The 19,789-nt window shown below is 38.5% G+C and overlaps 1 protein-coding gene and 1 long non-coding RNA gene across 4 annotated transcripts; both read left to right on the forward strand.

Annotated features, from left to right (window-relative positions):
• Positions 1-2,928: 2,928 nt before the first annotated feature.
• LOC122141943 (potassium voltage-gated channel subfamily A member 2-like) lies at positions 2,929-5,297 on the forward strand. Its single transcript, XM_042750820.1, has one exon. It carries the CDS (start codon positions 3,005-3,007, stop codon positions 4,802-4,804), a length of 1,800 nt encoding a protein of 599 aa, XP_042606754.1. The 5' UTR covers positions 2,929-3,004; the 3' UTR covers positions 4,805-5,297.
• Positions 5,298-5,646: 349 nt separating this feature from the next.
• On the forward strand, positions 5,647-18,070 carry LOC109096521. 3 transcript variants are annotated; one of them, XR_006158212.1, is made up of 4 exons: positions 5,660-7,195; positions 10,102-10,398; positions 16,950-17,119; positions 17,597-18,070. It is a non-coding gene; the product is annotated as an uncharacterized LOC109096521 (long non-coding RNA). The 3 variants fall into 3 exon arrangements; XR_006158211.1 differs by lacking the exon at positions 17,597-18,070 and having other exon boundaries at positions 5,669-7,195; positions 16,950-17,456; XR_002018931.2 differs by lacking the exons at positions 16,950-17,119; positions 17,597-18,070 and having other exon boundaries at positions 5,647-7,195; positions 10,102-10,561.
• Positions 18,071-19,789: the final 1,719 nt, after the last annotated feature.

The raw sequence follows: 19,789 nt of genomic DNA on the forward strand, positions 1-19,789 counted from the left end.
AAAGCATCGTCAGAATAGTCCATCTGCCATCAGTGATTCAACCGTAACATTATGAAGCGACGACAATACTTTTTGTACGTGAAGAAAACAAAAATAATGACTTTATTCAACAATTCCTCTCCTCTGTGTCTCTCCAAATCAACGTAGCGCCATTTTGGCAAATCTGACCTGTACGCAGATGGCGTATGCTCTTCTGTATCAGCCGCGCTGTGCCGATGTGCTGTTTTCATTCAAACCAAAGTGTAAATAAACGTAAAAAACGTATCCTTGTGGCGCCGCTGACACAGAAGCGGCCTGCGTACTGCTCAGAATTGTCAAAATGTCGCTAGTCTGATTTGGAGAGACACTGAGGAGAGGAATTGTTGAATTCCTTAGAACACCTTAGCAACCATAAAGCAATACATGTGCTTGTGTTTTAAGCATGTAAGAGCATCCACGAGCATGCGTCGCATCTGCCTGGCAAATGTGTCAAGAATGACGTGTGAACGCAGAGTTTGAAAACAAGCCCAAGGACAAACTGCACTACACAAAAGACTCTCTGAAGGAGTAGGAGGACAGAACAGTGTAACTGGAGAACATTTTGAAGAAGAATTCAATTACCTAACCATTACAAGAGCACTAATGAAGTCTCCTCAGATCTGCAGCTACTCACTAGACATGGGCATCAACCCCACCCTCTCACCTCAAACAAGGGTGGATGCCAAAATGCAGATGGGTGTGTGAGAACAGTTTGCTTTAGACGATGTTCTTGTCAGTTATGATAAACATCACAAGAATGAGAATGAGTCAAACAACAAAGTTAAACAGTGGAGCAAATATTTAAGACTTACATTTAAGAGTTGATAAGAGCCAAGGATTGAAGCCACTGTGCACACACATAACTGACATGATGCCATTTTGACATGAGAGCATTTTAGGTTCCTGTCCTTTCAGTTTTACATGAGCACTAAACGAATTAAAGGGCTCAAACCTTTTACATAAATACACAATCTATTATAAAAGGCCCTTGGCTGAGGTGGACCTTCAAAACACTGTAGAATTAAATCAATACCACCATTTTCATTACTTGAAACTTTTTGGAAAACAGAAGAGAAACTTTTTTAAGATATGCCTGTAAAGGTTTTGATGTCTTTAGACTTTAAATGTAAATATCAGTATGGTTTTGTTGTAGAAAACAAAACTCCAGCCAAACAGCCAGACTACAGAGAGCAGGCGGAAGAAGAGCTGCTTTTCTTCTAAATGTCCAGGGTAATAAGCTCTATTTTGTGTGTTAAAAGGAACAATCCCTGAGAGCTCGGAGAAGTGTGTGGATTCTGGGAAGCAGTCCAGTGAGTGAGAGGAAGACACAGAATCAAACAAACAAAGACTCTTTCTGCCTCCCTCATACGGACACATATGGACCTGTGGGAGGCTCACCTACTACTGATAGATAGATAGATAGATAGATAGATAGATAGATAGATAGATAGATAGATAGATAGATAGATAGATAGATAGATAGATAGATAGATAGATAGATAGATTTTTTTTAAAATGTAGTTCAAAATATAAGTGCCAAATTTTGAAATCATAAACAAACGGGATACTCCACCCACAAATGATGAGTTGTTTACTCACGCTCACACCCTCAAATTATATTCTCTTTCAGTTGTGGAACAAATGTTGTATGATTGTCTTTTTGTGTTCTGTACAAGAAAGAAATGCATTCAGGTTTTGGAACAACATGTGGATGAGTTAATGATGACAGAATTTTTTTAATTGTTATCATTTGGGTGGAGTATCCCTTTGATCTGTGTAGCCTCAAGATATTAAAAAATCCTTGATGGCCACAGCATTCAATGATTTTTATAGTCATTAAATCAAAATATGTTTCAATCTCAATTAAGTTTGCATTTTTGTTTTATATAGGTCATAATACTCATTAAAATTATTTACATTTACTTTATTCCAATCAATGTTTTTTTAAAAAAAGCATTTCAATGTATTTTTGGATAACCTGGTCGATCTGGACGAAATATGAGCATCACACTATTGACCCATAAATACATTTGATTTAATTTGATTTGAATTATTATATTTGATATATTTATTAAATTCTTTCTTTCTTTCTTTAACATCATACAGTGTTAAATGTGTTGATAACCTGAGGGGATCACTGAGTTAGATGTGATATACTGGGATTGAATAAAAAGATTATAGGATGATTCTCCTGGTTTCAGAACTATGGACAGCGCCGATATATGTTCCTGGCTTATTATCCAAACTCCACCATTCCCCAAATTAACTAATGCAACATTGCGGGTCTGCAACATCGAGAGGGTTTGCATAAAGATGAAGTCCCTGCTGCGCTCCAAATGTCAATCAGAGTGACGTTGGTGCGTGTCCTTTCATCTTTATGAAGGTGGGGGCTCGCGCTCTCATTGACATTCTGAATGGAAGTCCGCGCCTTTGCCATCCATACGTGTGCATTCCAAGCACGTCAGAGACAACCAACGCAGCACATAGATACAGCCGTTTATTGATAACATTATAACAATATTTGCGTATGGTCAGGGTGCGAATTATGGGGTGGGGGTGGGGGGGGATGGGGGCGATCTAACTCAGCTAAAGGTCAGGTCAAAACAAACGGGGACATAATCGTTGTAACGGGGTTGTTTCAGCAGGGTAATAAACACAAACCACCGGCTGATCAATCGCTTTATTATTGATTTAGATACCAAATTTTGACAAAAACTTGATTGTTTCTTTTAAAATTGTAAGAGGGCGCCAAAAGACAACTGTAGCGCAAGATTAACTCCTTCTTTAAACTGCTTTCTTTAAAAAGTCAGTGTACAGTGTATAGGTACTAATTCGGATTCCGCGTAACCTACAGGTTGCATAGTTTATTTCTCAGACATTAATCTCTCTGTGGTGAACTATTAATTCATATGCTCCCTCATGCGCGTAATGAAATGAATGCAACGAAATCAGTGAGTGTTATCATATTAGGTTGCACTTGCCGCCGATGCGCGGTATCCCACAGTCCTCCCCTAATCGGTGGGCATCGGTGACGCGTGTCTGGGGTTCATGTTGTCTGTCAGATTTCCGATTGGGCGCCGTGTGGATGTGTGATGAGCGTCCGCGCACCGTGGGCGGGAACAGTCATGTTTATAAACCACAGAACGCTTGCCGCGGGCAGGAGGACTGGATCGCGAGCGAGAGGACGCGCGGCGCGGAGCTTGTGGAGGAGGCGCGGCTTCCACTGCCCCTCCGCCGAAGCAGCTGTATGGACGACCACCTCAGCCTCCTCCACTCGCCTCCGCCTTCCTCGAGCAAGCACCGGCGCAACAACCTCGTGAACCACGGCTACACCGAAGACATCATGACAATTGTTGCATGCGACAACATGCTGGAGGAGTCGGCGGCGCTGCCCGGGCACCACTCTCTGGAGCGCTACGAGCCAGACCACGAGTGCTGCGAGAGAGTTGTCATCAATATCTCAGGCTTGCGCTTCGAGACGCAGCTCAAAACCCTGTCCCAGTTCCCCGAGACTTTACTTGGCGACCCCAAGAAGAGAATGCGCTACTTTGACCCCCTCAGAAACGAGTATTTCTTTGACAGGAATCGGCCGAGCTTCGATGCCATTTTGTATTATTACCAATCCGGAGGGCGCATACGGAGACCCGTGAACGTTCCCATAGACATTTTCTCCGAGGAGATACGCTTCTATGAGCTCGGGGAGGAGGCCATGGAGAAATTTCGAGAGGACGAGGGCTTTATAAAGGATGAGGTGCGTCCGTTGCCCGTTAATGAGTTCCAGCGACAGGTGTGGCTGCTGTTTGAGTACCCGGAGAGCTCGGGTCCGGCCAGGGGCATCGCGATCGTCTCGGTGCTGGTCATTTTGATATCCATCGTCATCTTCTGTCTGGAAACGCTACCCGAGTTCAGGGACGACAGGGACCCGACGACGGTCGCGCCGCTGGCGAACGGAACTCTCCCGTTCTTCACCAGTCCCTTCTCTGACCCGTTCTTCGTGGTGGAGACTCTGTGCATCATCTGGTTCTCCTTTGAGCTGCTCGTGCGTTTCTTCGCGTGCCCCAGCAAAGCCACGTTCTCCAAGAACATCATGAACATTATTGACATCGTGGCCATCATACCCTATTTCATCACTTTGGGGACAGAGCTCGCGGAAAGGCAAGGCAACGGCCAGCAGGCGATGTCCTTGGCCATTCTTAGGGTCATCAGACTGGTGCGAGTGTTTCGGATTTTCAAACTCTCGCGGCACTCCAAAGGGCTCCAGATTCTGGGGCAAACACTCAAAGCCAGCATGCGAGAGCTGGGCTTGCTGATCTTCTTTCTCTTCATCGGGGTCATCTTATTCTCGAGCGCCGTCTACTTCGCCGAGGCTGACGATCCCGACTCGGGCTTCAGCAGCATCCCTGATGCGTTCTGGTGGGCGGTGGTAACCATGACGACCGTGGGATACGGCGACATGCACCCGGTCACCATAGGAGGCAAAATCGTCGGCTCCCTCTGTGCGATCGCGGGCGTGTTAACCATCGCTTTGCCAGTTCCAGTCATCGTGTCCAACTTCAACTACTTCTACCACCGAGAGACTGAGGGAGAGGAGCAGGCGCAGTACCTCCACGTCGGCAGCTGCCAGCCTCTGTCCTCCTCCGAGGAGCTGAAGAAGACGCGGAGCACGTCGTCGCTCAGCAAGTCGGAGTACATGGTCATCGAGGAGGGCGCCTTCAAGCAGCCCAACTTTCCCGCCCAGAACAACCAGAACTGCGTGAACATTAAAAAGATGTTCACAGACGTTTAGGCTCTTCTAGTCTGCCTGATGATGGCAACGCTGTATGTTCGTGTCATGGCAGTCAAGTGCTGCTGAGTGTGTCGCCCTCCATTTCCACGACGCAGAGGAAATGGTTACATGTTTAACGCGCCAGTCGCATGCAGTGTTTATCACCTGTTTGATTGAACCATTTTACTGTGAGGAGGAAGCCGCTATCGGCTTTTAGTCCGTTTGCTGTCTTTAGGGTACGTTCATTCATATAGGCAATATGTGACATCCGTGTGGCAAGCCGCTTTAACATCTATTCCTTAAAAACTAACTAGTACCTGTTATTATTTTACTAGTTATTTTGATTACAATTAAGTAGTCCAGCACAGCTTTCATTTGCTATTTTAACTATTTTCAGACATTTGAAAAAAATTAATTGTACTGGTAATTTTTATATTATCCTATATTTTTGACGGTCATTTCCTTTAATCTTAAAACACAATGCAATGAAGTGCAAAATTCAAAATACAGGTAAAACACCTTTAATAATATATATATATATATATATATATATATATATATATATATATATATATATATACAAAATAATTCCTTAATATATTAAAACAATACATCATGCCATATTTTACAGTTGGTAATTACAAGAAACACTTAATTAAACATGATTTTTTTTTCAAGTAGAAAGACTGAAATAGTATTTTCTTTATATATATAGTATATATATATATATATATATATATATATATATATATATATATATACTTAATTTCCCTCAAAATAGTATATATATATATATATATATATATATATATATATATATATATATATATCTTCTATATATTATCTTAATTTCCCCTCAAAATAGGTGCTTTATTTTTATTTTATTTATTATTATTTTTATTATTAATAATTATTATTACTTTCCACAGTGCAGTAGTGGCTATTTCATTGTTACTGTTAACACATGTTTTGTCATTGAATTCTATTGGGTTAATATACCAACTATTCACTTCCAACTAGTTACATTCTGTTTTAATAATTTTGTTTTTTATTGTACTTTATCTATACAGTAGCCATTCTGACTAGTCTTTACATCTAATGATCTAATATATCTAATGATGTAGTGTAAGAAATATTACATAGGCCTACTGTTGGAATATATATGTGTGCCCTTATAAATAAGTACTAGTATCGAACAAAGATGTACTAAACTGGAATAAATACCAGCAACAATTAGAAATATATCACTGGAAGTGAACAGTTAAGTTTGGTACCACAAATCCACATAAAATTCAATGACAAAAATATCTTCCAGAAACACTCAAGTTACTTGTAACTTCTGGAATGGTGACAGGTAGTGAAAGTAAGGACTAGCATCCAGTGAACAGTTTACAAGTAAAATTGAAAAAACGCCAGTCACTACTGAATGACTTACTCTAAATAGCCTATAGCTCATGGGAAAATGTTAAAACGGCTTGCCACAAAGTCAATATTTCGTCAATGACAAGTTTATAGCTATTCTATTCAAATGCACTCATTGCATCGCACAGTCTACTTTGACATGACATTGCTGCAAACTCTGCCCAGTTTAAGGAGTTTTTACCAGAATTAGAGGTAGCCCATTTAAAGGCATTGTGTATTTTCTTCCATTATGGACAAGTGTCGCTCAGATAACATATCACTTGTTGGAATACGTGTCTTAAATGACTAATTTTGTGTGCTTCTATTGTGTATCGTCGTCTCGTCAAGAGCCCGTTCCATATCAACAACCAGTGAAATATGCATAAGATGCTATGTGTGAACCTTTTCTCCGTTTGTGCTACTATTCGTGCAGAGTTCAAAAGATCTAAAATTGTTCTGATTCGAGCACAAATTCAGAGACTTGCTAATGTGTACCGATCACTGAAGACAAAAGGGAGGGGAAAGATCAGAGACTGAAAGCGCTGTCGACTGGATACTTCTAATCACGTTGGAGTTCTGCAGTCTCCATAGCAACGGTAAGTTCCTCGGTAACCCGCTATTGTTGCCATGGCTTTTTTTTTTTTTTTTCTTCAGTAATCTGCCAGAATGTTTTGAAGTCTGGCTGAAGATTCGCGGTGTTGCTGGATTTTGTAAACTGGTGAAAATGGATTCACTCATCTAACCAGAGGGCCATAACAACAAATAAATTGTTCTGGACCACCGTTAAAAGACCCCAACTATTAAGCCACACTCTGGGATAAAGTGCAATACCTGTGAAAGTTTCGTCACTGAACACTACGCTGTCCAGCAGGCACAGACTGGAGTGTATAATGATGGGTGTGATACACTGGTCATTCACAAGGGGCTGCTGTATCCTCGCCAAACGCTCGCAGAAGCCCGCCAGCTCCATTCTCCCGCAGGATGGACCTCCCGCCTCGTCTTAAGAAAGAGGTGAATCCCACACCACATAGATTATTCTCTGTCATATTAATTCACAGTCAATTTTAGCTCATAAATAGCCTAATTATGTCAAAAACGTACTTTGATTAATATTTTTGTTCGCAGGTATGTGTTGGTTTGTTAGCCTAATGCTTGCATGAGTTCAGTTTTGGCTTCTTATTTCTCATTGTTTATTTTTTATTTTTTTCACGAACACTGGTGGTTTCCATTTTTAGCACTTTAAAGACATTTAAGATATGAAATACAAATCTGGTGAGGTTGTTTGTTAGGTATGGCATTAACCCTGAACAGTTGCATTTTAAATGCTGTTTTATCCAAACGTGCTGTACGAGAGAAAACTTCCCCACCTGCTGTAAGATCACCTTGAGCTGACATTGAGTTGAAAAGTGTCAGTGATGTCACGACTATCGCAGGGCTGCCACCTTGTGGCTCAGAACAATACAGTGGCCTTAATTGCATTATGTGACAGTCCATTTTGAGCAACTGTCCAATATTAAAATAACTGAAATCTATATAATCTGTTATTTAAGTTTCTCTGATGTACTTTTTTATTTATTTATTTATTTTTTTTTATCATATTTTTAAATTCGTTTTTAATTTATTTTTTATTTTCCATTTTCATTTTAGTTCAGTTTTAGTGAGTGTTATTTGGTTTTTAATTTTAGTTAAACTTTTGATAATTTTGTGTGTTTGTGTTAGTTTTTGTTTTATAAAATTTGTTTATATAATTGTTATTTCAGTTTTAGTTTAGTACATCATTTTAAACTAAATAAAAAAGGAAATATTGCATGCAACTAGCTAAAAATAAGTTGATATTTTATAAATGCATATTATTTTATTTTGGTTAAGGCTTATTTTCATTACTTTTATTTCAAGTAAGTAAACATTAATATACATATTAATATAAATGAATATAAATATATTAATAACTATGTTAAACCTGCTTCATAGGTGCATGTGTGTGTGTGTGTGTGTGTGTCTGTCTGTCTGTGTGCATGTGCGTGTGTAGTCTATATCATTATCAGATCTATATACAGTATCTATCATTTTTATTTTACTTTTAGTTAGTTTAGTACATCAACTTAAACTAAAGAAAAAACTAAAAATATTGCTAATATACATACATACATACATATATATATATATATATATATATATATATATATATATATATACACACACAGACAGTATACATACAGTATATGTATATATACATTAATGCAATAATAAACATGTAAAAAAAATATATTAACTAATATTAACAAATATATTTAAAAATGTATATTAAAAAATACACTTACTTAACACAAGTAAACTTTGTTGTACTATAATACAAATTAATAGAATTTTATAATAACTATAATAACTCTGCTTCTTATGTATGCAGAGGTATAAAACATGTATAATTCAAATATATTAACAAATTTTCATATTAACATTTATATTACCAGTGCCATTTTTACTAATATGTATGCTATTTTCATTAATGGTGACTTGTTTAATGCTGCACTTGGCATGTGAATTGCTTATGAACTTCATGTGAAGAGAAAAAAAATCCCAGTTGAAAACGGCATAGCAAGTTGTTGCAATGATATCATGCCACTGATGTACAGTATCATATTAAAATCTGTCAGTCAGCCTGTAAAAAAAAAAAAATGTCATATGTCTCATTCCTACAGGCCCAGGTCACTTGTGATTGTCTTTTCAGTCGAGTAGCCTGTTTTCCTGATTCAGCAGATGAAGTAGTCTCAGGATGAAACAAACTATTTGATTTGAATATCATTCTGTTTTTGTGTTAAAATGAGAAATGAGATTAGAATAAAATAATGTGATGTGAGGTCTATAGTTTTGATTTTTTTGTTTCAGTGAGGAGAGAAAACATCCATCCATCTGATCTTCTGCAACATTGCGCATGTCATTGCAAGGAATCTAGGACAAGCTGTGTTTCTTGGGGAGCATTAGAGAGCTTTTCTGCACGGCTGCATCCACAAGCAGCTCCTGTCTGGCTTCTTCTATAGCGGCTACTTGTCGTTTGAGCCAATCTCATGCTGTCTGCACACACTTCCCCTCTTCTCTGGACATTAGTGTGTCCTGTGTGACTCTTCTTTACTAGTTTAGCCTCAGAGCCATTTCTGGGCTTTTAAAAGGCTTTGCTGTTTCCGTCTTCCACGTTGCATAATAGACCTAAATGAAAGTCCTCCTCTTGGACCACATTCAGGACAAGCGAGATCTACTTCCTGTTTCTGGGTCAGTTCGAACGACCGTGAAGAAATAATGCGCAGAGTTAGATTCACACTCCAGTACTGACACAGTTTTGATAGTTTGGTCAAATGTTGCCAAGCGAAATCTTATATATAGTGTTGTTTGTTACTTTCATTAATAGTTTGTTGATTTAGTTTATAAATGTAGTACTGTTTTTCTGAATATGTGACTTGTTGAGGAAAGGTGTGCTGTTACAGCTCATAGTCATCAGGATTCGTATCTGGAGAACAGTAAAAATTCTGTAGATGTACATTAAAAGAGGGTCGGTGTAATCACCTTAACACCATAGTAACCATTTTAAGATGCCCTAGCAACCACCCTAGCAATGGGTCATTAATTGATTAATTTATTTATTTCCTAGTTAGTTTCACATTTGGGTCAGTTTTCGGCTGGTTAGTTTTGTGCATTTGATTGTGATTTTATATCTCACAGTTGAAACCTTTTTTTTTTATATTTGTGACTTTATATCTTACAAGGGTACTATATAAAGTCACATTGTGAACATTGTAAACCTAACCTTAACCCTAACCCTAAATAAAACATTATTATCTATCATGCATTCATTCATTGATTCAGTCAGTCATTCATTCATCTAATCCTGTTTTTTATTTTTTTTTTCCCATTCTCTTCCACAGCAGTGAGGAAGGAGACAGAAGTGGACGAAGCTTTATAGGAGTTTATTCTCCGGAGGCCGGATTGCCTGTGTGGACCCCAGCTTGCCAAACATAGGGGCGCGTGGACTGTTCCCTGCTCCTCCACACTTCTGGGAGGAGGTGCCTTCAAAAAACATCCCCCTCGTCCAGCCTCCGGGCCCTGATTTCCCCCTGGCTAGACAGCCCCAGCGCACCACTTGCCTTTTCTGTGTCAGTATTCTGTCTCTTTACCGAAAGAAGATGGACTCCTGTGTTGATGTGCTGTTTCTGCTGCTAAATGTAAGACTCTAAACTCCACATAAGTGCTTCTACACACACGCTCCCTCCGCCGTAGCCCAGCAGTGTGGAGGGCTGTGCTAGTTATGCTAGCTCCATCAGTTGTCATGTGTCATCAGGCTGTGATGTCGTCTTTGACGTTGCTGTATAAACTGATAGTCATAAACGTGATGCCTCTTTGTCATTTTTGAGTGGCGTCAGTTACTCGTGTCTTTCTCTGGTCCCATCTGTTCGTGTGTCACATGCCACATGGCCATTATTTACATGTGGAAACCTTTCGTCATCATCTGAAGGCTGTTGTGTTGATGCAATGTCTGAAATATTGCATCAAGAGCAAGAGAGCAATAAGGTACAAGAGGCCATGCTGTATTGTGAATTTTGCCTTTTTAGGGGCTGTTCTTTGACAAGACACATTGTTTGTTTTTAAGTATCTATTTTTTAAACGTTGGTCCCAAGTGAATGTCTTTGGGTCAGGTTTGGCTGGTTAGTTTTTATAGATACTGTGATGTGCCGTATGAAAGCCTGTTTCTGCCTCAGAGTAATTGTGACTCACAATTGCAACTTTATATCTCACAATTATTAATTTGAAACCCATAACGATTGTGAATATATCACAATCACAACTTTATATATTTATAATTAATGTTTTTCTTGTAAATGTGACTTTGTTTCGCATTATTTGGCATTATATCTTAATTTCTCACAGTGTGACTTTAAAACTTACAATCGTGATATCTCACAATCTGACTTCATGTCTTACAATCTGACTTTATATCACACAAATGTCAATTTATATATCAAAATGATATTGTTACTATATCACAATCAGTGTTGGGGAGTAACTAGTTACATGTGATGGTGTTATTGTGCATATAATTACAAAATAAACGTAACTGTAATCAGTTACAGTAACAGAGAAAAAATGTGTAATTAAATTAGTTACTTATAAAAATGTTAACGGTTATAAAAGGTAACATCTGAATGTTTGAAACATCTGATTTTTTTATTTTATTTTTAATCTGAAATTGCATTCACTACTCTAAAATATGAGATGTTTCAGGAATTTAGGACACAGAATAGGACACATACTTATTCGATAACTGTTTTATTTCCTATTTGGGTTTATGCATATGATTAACTTAATTTAAGATTAATTTAAGATTAACTGTTAGATGCATGTGTTTTCTGTCAAGCTATGCAAAGATTTGATTTCAAAACCAATATCAAAGCTATTAAAAAGTTTTTATTTTTATTTTAAATCTGTATTTAACCTCAGAATGATCTCAAAGTAAAAAATAGGTGCTAAAGTCTGATTTTGTGGTGGCAGTGCATTAAAATTAAATTATTATAATCTTAATTCAAGTGATGAATGATTTTGAAAGTCTGTGAGTAATCAGTTTTGAGTACTGCTGTAAGGTTAACCCTGGCTGCTTTAAATGTTTGAAAATGATTAACAGTTAAAGAAGTAACCAAATGTATTCATTTACATTACTTTATAAAGCAACTGAAATAGTTACACTACTTAATAAATTTTAAATAGGGTAATTTGTAATCTGTAACATTTCCTAAGTAACCTTCCCAACACTGATCACAATAGTGGCTTTATGTTTTACAACTGTGACAATTTTCTTGTAAATGTGACTTTGTCTCATAATTTTACTATATCTTACAATTGTGAGTTAATATCACGATAGCAGATTTATATTTTACAATTGTGAGTCTTGTAAATGTGACACTAGTTCTCATAATTTTGACTTATAATTTTACTTTATATCTCATAATTGTGAGTAAATTTCTCCATAGTTGAGTGTACAGTATATCTCACAATTGCAACTTAATATCTCACAATTCTGATTTATCTCACAATCTGACTTTGTCACAAATGTGATGTTGTTATATCACAACTGTCACATTCTCGAGGATAAGCAGGAGTTGCTCTAAACCAATAGACTTTAATGATATAAAATAAAACAGGCTACAGCGCAGGAGGACATGAAGACATATATCACCGGACCTTCTAGACTTTAAAACACAGGACTTAAGTAACAAGGGAGGAAACGAGGAAATTAATCAACATAACGAGGAAACAAGGGAGACACAGTTGGAATCAAATCAACATAATGAGGAATGAAACAAGACCAAAAAAGGAAAACAGGAACTAAGATGGGGTAAAACAATGAAACACAAGTCCATAACACTGACATTACTCCCCCCTCCCGGAAGGCATGTCCCATGTGCCCTGGAGGCTAGTGCAGGACAGGGACAAGGAAGGCCTCCAGGGCAGATCAGGCATGTCCGGAGGCCATTGCGGAGCAGGCAGTTTTAGGTGCCATGGCAGATTATGGAGCTCGGGAGGCCATGGAGGAGCAGATAGTCCAGGAGGCCATGGCGGTGCAGGGAGTTCATGAGGCCATGTCAGAGCAGCCTTCGAGGCTGCGACCCCAGCCCCCACCCTGGCCTCTACGGCTGGAGTCCTACTACCCCCCTACCTAATACTTGGAGAGGATAACGGGCTTCAAGGCCCTCTCGGGGCTAAAACTGGGGACTGGAGCCCTCCCTGGTCTTAACTGGAGATCTGGAGCCCTCCCTGGTCTCAACAGGGGACTGGAGCCCTCTCTGGGTTGAACTCGGGGACTGGAGCCCTCTCTGGGTTGAACTCGGGGACTGGAGCCCTCTCTGGGTTGAACTCGGGGATTGGAGCCCTCTCTGGGTTGAACTCGGGGACTGGAACCCTCACTGGGCTAAACTCGGGGAAAGGAGCCGACACTGGAGAGAGCTCTGGGGCTGGAGGCGACCGCCTTCTCCTCCGATTCCCCTTTGGGTTCGGGGTGAAAGGCGTGGCTGGCGGGCTTGACTTTGGAACGGCTGGTGGGCTGGAGAGAGCCGCTGCCGACAGGATAGATTGAGGAACGGCCGGCGGAAGGGTTCCGGATCAGAATCGGAGGCTCACCAGACACAGGATGACCGCCTCCTTCCATTCAAGGTTGGTGGTGTCTGGGAGTTCTGTGGGCTGATGGCAAGTTATCCCAAGCTGGAACAGCATCACTAGGGTCTCCCCATCCAGGGAGCTGGCGAGAGCGAGCAGCACGAATGCCCTCACGTACTGTAGGTGAGTGGGTTGTGACTCGCCTGAGCCACGGCGATAAATAAAGCTCTGCCTCCATGTTAGCAGGGAGGATTGAACAGGAAAACAAAACACTTAAATACGGGGAAAAAAAGGGGGAGAGGGGACACCGGTTACTTTTTTTTCGGTCCGGTGTTCTGTCACACTCTCACAGGTAGCAAGGGAACAAGGAAACAAGGAGACACGGGAGTTGCTCAAAACCAATAGACTTTAATGATATAAAATAAAACAGGCTACAGCGCAGGAGGACATGAAGACATATAACACTGGACCCTCAAGACTTCAAAACACAGGACTTAAGTAACAGGGGAGGAAAAGAGGGAATTAATCAACATAACGCAGAAACAAGGGAAACACAGGTGGAATGAAATAAACATAATGAGGACAGGAACAGGAAACATGGCCAGAAAAGGATAACAGGAACTACAGTAAGACAGGGTAAAACAAGGAAACCCAGGTCCACAACACTGACAACAACAGCAGCTTTATATTTTAAAGCTATATGTGTTTTTTCTTGTAAATGTGGCCTTACTTATCATTTTGACTTTGTCTCATAATTTAACTTTACAGCTGTCAAATAATATATCACAATCTGACTTAATGGTTCATCTCACAGTTGTGAATTTACATCTCATAATGATATTGTGACAATATCAGAATAGTGACTTTATATTCTACAGTTGTGACTTTATTTTCAATAGTGAAAATACACGTTCACTAAATTCTTTCACTAAATGTTTTCTTTAAATGTTATCTCATAGTTACCTTTCCATTGTTGTTTTTTTGTTTGTTTTTTGTTGTTGTTGTTGTTGTTCTTCTGAGGCAGACAGTGCTTTCAACTACATCATGTGGATGCAAAAAGCATATTTTCCACTGATGTTCATTCAAAATTAGCTTGGTAATCTAACAATATATATTGTAAGGAGCACACTACTGTTCAAAAGTTTGTATTGATTTTTTTTAAAGAGGTCTTTTATGCTCACCAAGGCTGCATTTATTTGCTCAAAAATACAGTAATATTCTGAAATATTATTACAATCTAAAATAACTGTTTTGTTATTATATATATTGTAATTTACTCCTTGGATGTAAAGCTGAATTTTCAGCATCATTACTCCAGTCTTCAGTGTCACATGATCTTCAGAAATCATTCTAATATGTTGATTTGCTGCTCAAGAAACATTTCTTATTATCAAAGTTGAAAACAGTTGAGCAGCTTCATATTTTTATGGATTTTGTTTCATAATTCTTTAATGATTAAACATACTTGGTAAGATTATAAATGTCTTCACTGTCACTTTTGATCAATTTAATGTGGCCTTGCAGAATAAAAGTGTACTTTATGTTCTGTATAACTGGTTTTAATACAAGAATGACAATATTCACAATACAGCACACCTTCAACTGCTTTGTCGCTTTTGTAAAACAGTCACTTCATAGAAAGAATAAGGGCAGAAATTACCATTAAAACTTTTACATTAAGCAAATTCATTACATGCAATCCTTCTGGCAAACATATAGTGAACAGGTGCTTTGTGTCATAACATTTACTATGTTTTATTGGCCAATCTGATTCCAGGACTGGAAATAACTGTTTAAGATGTTCATTAGAGCATCACTATGATGCAACTGCAGGATGCAAAGCTACCCTGATACCCTTAAATGAAGATAACATGGTAAAAAAGAAAAAAGAAGGGGGGAAAAAGCAGGAGGGAAAACACTATTAAAGTATAGTACAGTTTGTGCTATTTCTTTTTCAGTGTTTTACAGTTCAATGTGCCTTTGAAAAACCCATGCGTACTGCAGTGGCCCAGTTGCATGATGTTCATTTGCTGCAGAGAATCTTTTAGTCCAAATGGGAAAAAAAGACTGTTTGAGTAAGCACATACAGTTCTATTTAACTCTGTTTCATTTTTTTTTTTGATAGGAAAATATTTGTGGATCTGTGAATGATACCTTGTCACATTCTGTAGTGATATACTATTAATACTACTAATGTGAAAAGAGGGGCGCCACCCGCGCGCATGCCACTGCAGGGTATGAGTCACCCACACTAAATACAGATGAAGACGACGCTCTCATTGCTCTACATTGGTTATTTTAAAATAACAGGATAAAATTCCCTTTATGAGCTGAGGAAATCATGCTTTTTGAAGCCAAGAGCTAAACTCAAAGAGATAATTCACCCCAAAATGAACATTCTGTCATCATTTATTCGCCCTCATGCTGTTCCAAACCTGTATGACTTTCTTTCTTCTGAGGAATGCAGAAGGAGAATATAGAAGAATGAGCTGGGAATGTGAATGCAAATGTGTTTAATGACTTCAATTTTAATCTGTTCCTTACATAAAGTGTCAATAATATGTCTTTAAATGTGGCATTTGGCACTTTAATGCGACTGTTCTGTTGCTTTGTGTATTTTTTATTATTATTATTTTTTTTTTCTCGAAGGTTTGAAGCCACATTCATTGTAAGTGTATGGAAAAGTGTGACTGGTACATTCTTCAAAATATCTTCTCTGTTCCACAGAAAAAAAAAAAAAAAAAAAAAGTCATACGTTTGGAATGACTTGAGAGGGAGTCTTTTTTTTTAATCAGCAAAAGATATGAAGTATTCCTCAGTGAGGTTTGTCCCCAATGCTCGTTTCTCATGAAATAGCAGAATATATCTGCTGACTTTCTGAAATGTATAGATCATGATGTGTTTTTCTCTTGTAGATGCTCTGAAAGAGCTGAATCGGTGCTTCTTTTTATCAGGTGTTATTCTAAAGGTGCAAACATACTGTATGCTTTCATTATGACTCTTTCCAAGTTTGTGATCTGTAAGATTTTTGAAATCATTTTTTGAAAGAAGACTATTAAGCTCACCAAGGCTACAATCAGAATTACTGTAAAATAACATTATAATTAAAAATCTAGTTTTCCATTTTAATATATTTCAAATTAATAATTTATTGCTGTGATGAAAGCTGAATTTTCAGCATCATTACTCTAGTCTTGTATCACATGATCCTACGGAAATCAATCTAATATGCTAATATTTGCTGCTCAAGAAACATGTCTGATTATTATCAATGTTGAAAACAGTTGTGCTGCTTCATATTTTTGTGGAAACCATGAGACATTTTTAGGATTCCTTCATTTATTTGAAACAGAAATCTTTGGTAACATTTTAAATGTCCTTATTCACATAAATTAATGCATTCTTGCAGAATAAATTCATAAAAAGTAATAAATAAATAAAAATGACTAATCTAAATAAATAAAAAAAAAAAATCTTACAAACCCCAAACTTTTGCACAGTAGTGTACTATAATTTATTATTATTATTTACCTTCCTAATTGTTTAATTTCTGACCTGAATACTTCAAACTTCTAGAGTGCTCATTTTCTCCTACGTAATATCAAAGATCAAATTTGTTGTCATACAGTCTAGGGAATGGAAGCCCTGCCTCCTGCTGATGACGCTTGAGCGGATAGTTTCTATGGCTGTCATGTTGTGGCCACAGATGGGTTGAATTGTCACCATTTCAGAGAGGGAGTTGAAGGAAACGCTGTCGCACTGTGACCAGATGGAGTCCTTCTATCGCTCGTTTGAGTAGTAGGTGTTTTTAATGTTTGGCTTCTAATAACTGCATGAACCTACAGTACATGTTTCATCATCTGAGGCTTGGTTACATAAATGTTCATCTGTGTGCGGCTTGCACCCATGCACCACATCGCCACCAAACCAAGGTCCGTCAGTCATTTTCTATGCCGTAGCCTACAGTGAATCTGCCTTGAGCAGTTATTCACTCCACTGGGTCTGAATGCTCGCACCTGCTCCTGTAACACACTCCATCCGTCATTTCACACACACACACACACACACACACACACACACACACACACACACACACACACACACACACACACACACACACACACACACACACACACACACAGACACACACACACACACACACACACACACACACACTAATACACACTCCTATGAATCCCCTTATGGAGTCCTAACTGACTCAAACCAGATGGTCTTCTCCATGTCCATCCCACACTGCCGGCTTCTTCCACACAGGATGCCACACTGGAGGGATTGTTCCAGGATCCTGCCGAGATACTGTCTGCCAGAGAGAGAACCGCTTATACTGGAGCTGAAGGGGTTTTCCTTTGTCCTCCAGGCCTGGCTCTACCTTTTTTCCATTGCATGGTCCAGCACACAGAAATCCCCAGAGGCATTTCCAAAAGGATATAGTCTCATGGCTCATATCCCAGAGTTCACTGGGAAGACATGTGGTGTTTTGTGAAAGCTTCACGCACAGACACTAAACAAACAGGTCCTGATGAAATGGATCTTCAAAAGGCTATACTATTAAACTGGACTGTTTTTAAATGAACGCTATTGTTTTCTTGGCGCTTACGAATTTGAATATAAATTAATTTAATATTTCGTGCGCGTGTGTATGTTGTGTGTTACAAACATGAATGCTTTCTCAAATCAAGCAGCTTTTTTTTTTAAATCAAGAAAAGTTTTTAATTGATTACACTTTGGCCTGCTTCGTGCCTTAAAGAAGTAAAAAAATTTTTGATGTTTTGACTAACATACTAAAGCTTGTGTAAACTACTTGATTATAATTTTAACTGCAGTGTGTTATTCAAGATAACATTTAATATATCTTAAATTGCCTTATTATAGTTTCATCATTACAAATGTGTAATTGCAAATGCGAAATACAGGTTAATAGAAATCAATTAAAATATATTTTAGTTTATCATAAATCTTGTTAGTTCATTCAGCAGTACACTTTAACCATTTCAATGCCTATTTAGATTAATTAGGAAATTACATATAAATAAAGATGAACTGAAGTTTTAACTAAGTCAAAAAGCATTCTTAATTTGAACTAAAATGAACACTAGTTCATTTATATTTAATTGCAATTAACATATATAACATGTATTAACATATATGAACATGAAGGTGAGTAATTAATGACAGAATTTTAATTTTTGGGTGAATTATCCCTTTAACTATTTGCTTATTAGCATGCATATTACTAGCATATTGGCTGTTTATTAATACTAATAAAACACATATTAATGTCTTATTCTACATGGCCATATTTTAGATCACTCAATCCTACTTCATACCTAAATTTAACAACTACCTTAATAAGCAGGAAATTAGGAGTTTATTGAAGCAAAAGCCATAGTTAATAGTGAGAACTGGTCCCAGGCCTTTGAGCTTTAATAATAGAACAATTGTTAAATACAGGCCTGTTATAAATATTTATTTAAAGCAATTAAACAAAAGGTAAATGAGAATTCAGTTCACCTTTAGTTCTGCCATCTGGTTTGAATTTACGTCTGCCAGCAGAAGTTCTGTCCCAGTTTGCTGTAGTTTGCTTGCTGTGCACATCCCTAAATTATTCTTGTTTGACCTAGAGCACAGCGAGGGGAGCAGGTACATCTTAATAGTGTGCCAGAGGTGATGAGTGAGAGAGTGCTTTCTGTCGCTACGGCAGGTGTGCTCTTTCCTCGCAGTCTCCTCTGGGCATAAGTACAACCTGAGAGAGAGAGAGATAGAGAGAGAGAGGCCTGCTTCAGGAACAGTGTCACAGCATTAGAGAAAGTGGCTTCATGTCCTGGGACAACAGGAAAAGCAATCGAGTCCAATGACCTTGATGTGTCAACTGAATTTATGTGTTCACTCCCACGCAAAACGGCGGGCTTGCATATGCATATAAGCGTGTGCCTTCACAGTTTGCAATGTATTGAATCTGCGTCTATTCATGAAAGCTGAATTGATCTGACCAACCCGGGCTGTTTTGTTCCAGTTGATGTATTTGTCCTTTCCAGCAAAAGCTCTACAGGTAATGAGCAGGGAGACCTTATATAGATTTTTCCACTCGCCGGAATAGGAGGGAAGTGAACTCTCATCTAAAATCAATAGGAATTATCCATTCAGAGAGGCAAAATATGACACCGGGTTGGCTGTATGTGGAACCCAGACCTGCTGAAATGCATGATGGGGGAGGGATGGAGCCACCGCCCAGACGTTAAACTAAAAATATCAGGAGAAGGGCACCTTCAAGAGAGTTACTGTAATGCAGTATGGAGGAAGTGATGTCATTGTACACAAACCAATTATGTTGTGCAGATATTATCTCACGTGGAGATTCTCCGCTAACAGGTTTCCTGTCCCCATCCTACGTGGTGTTTCTTAAATTAGACTAGCATATCGCTCGCTCTGACAAACAGCCGGAGTGTA

This window comes from Cyprinus carpio, chromosome B23 (genome assembly GCF_018340385.1).
Source record: "Cyprinus carpio isolate SPL01 chromosome B23, ASM1834038v1, whole genome shotgun sequence".
Taxonomy (NCBI): Eukaryota; Metazoa; Chordata; class Actinopteri; order Cypriniformes; family Cyprinidae; genus Cyprinus; species Cyprinus carpio.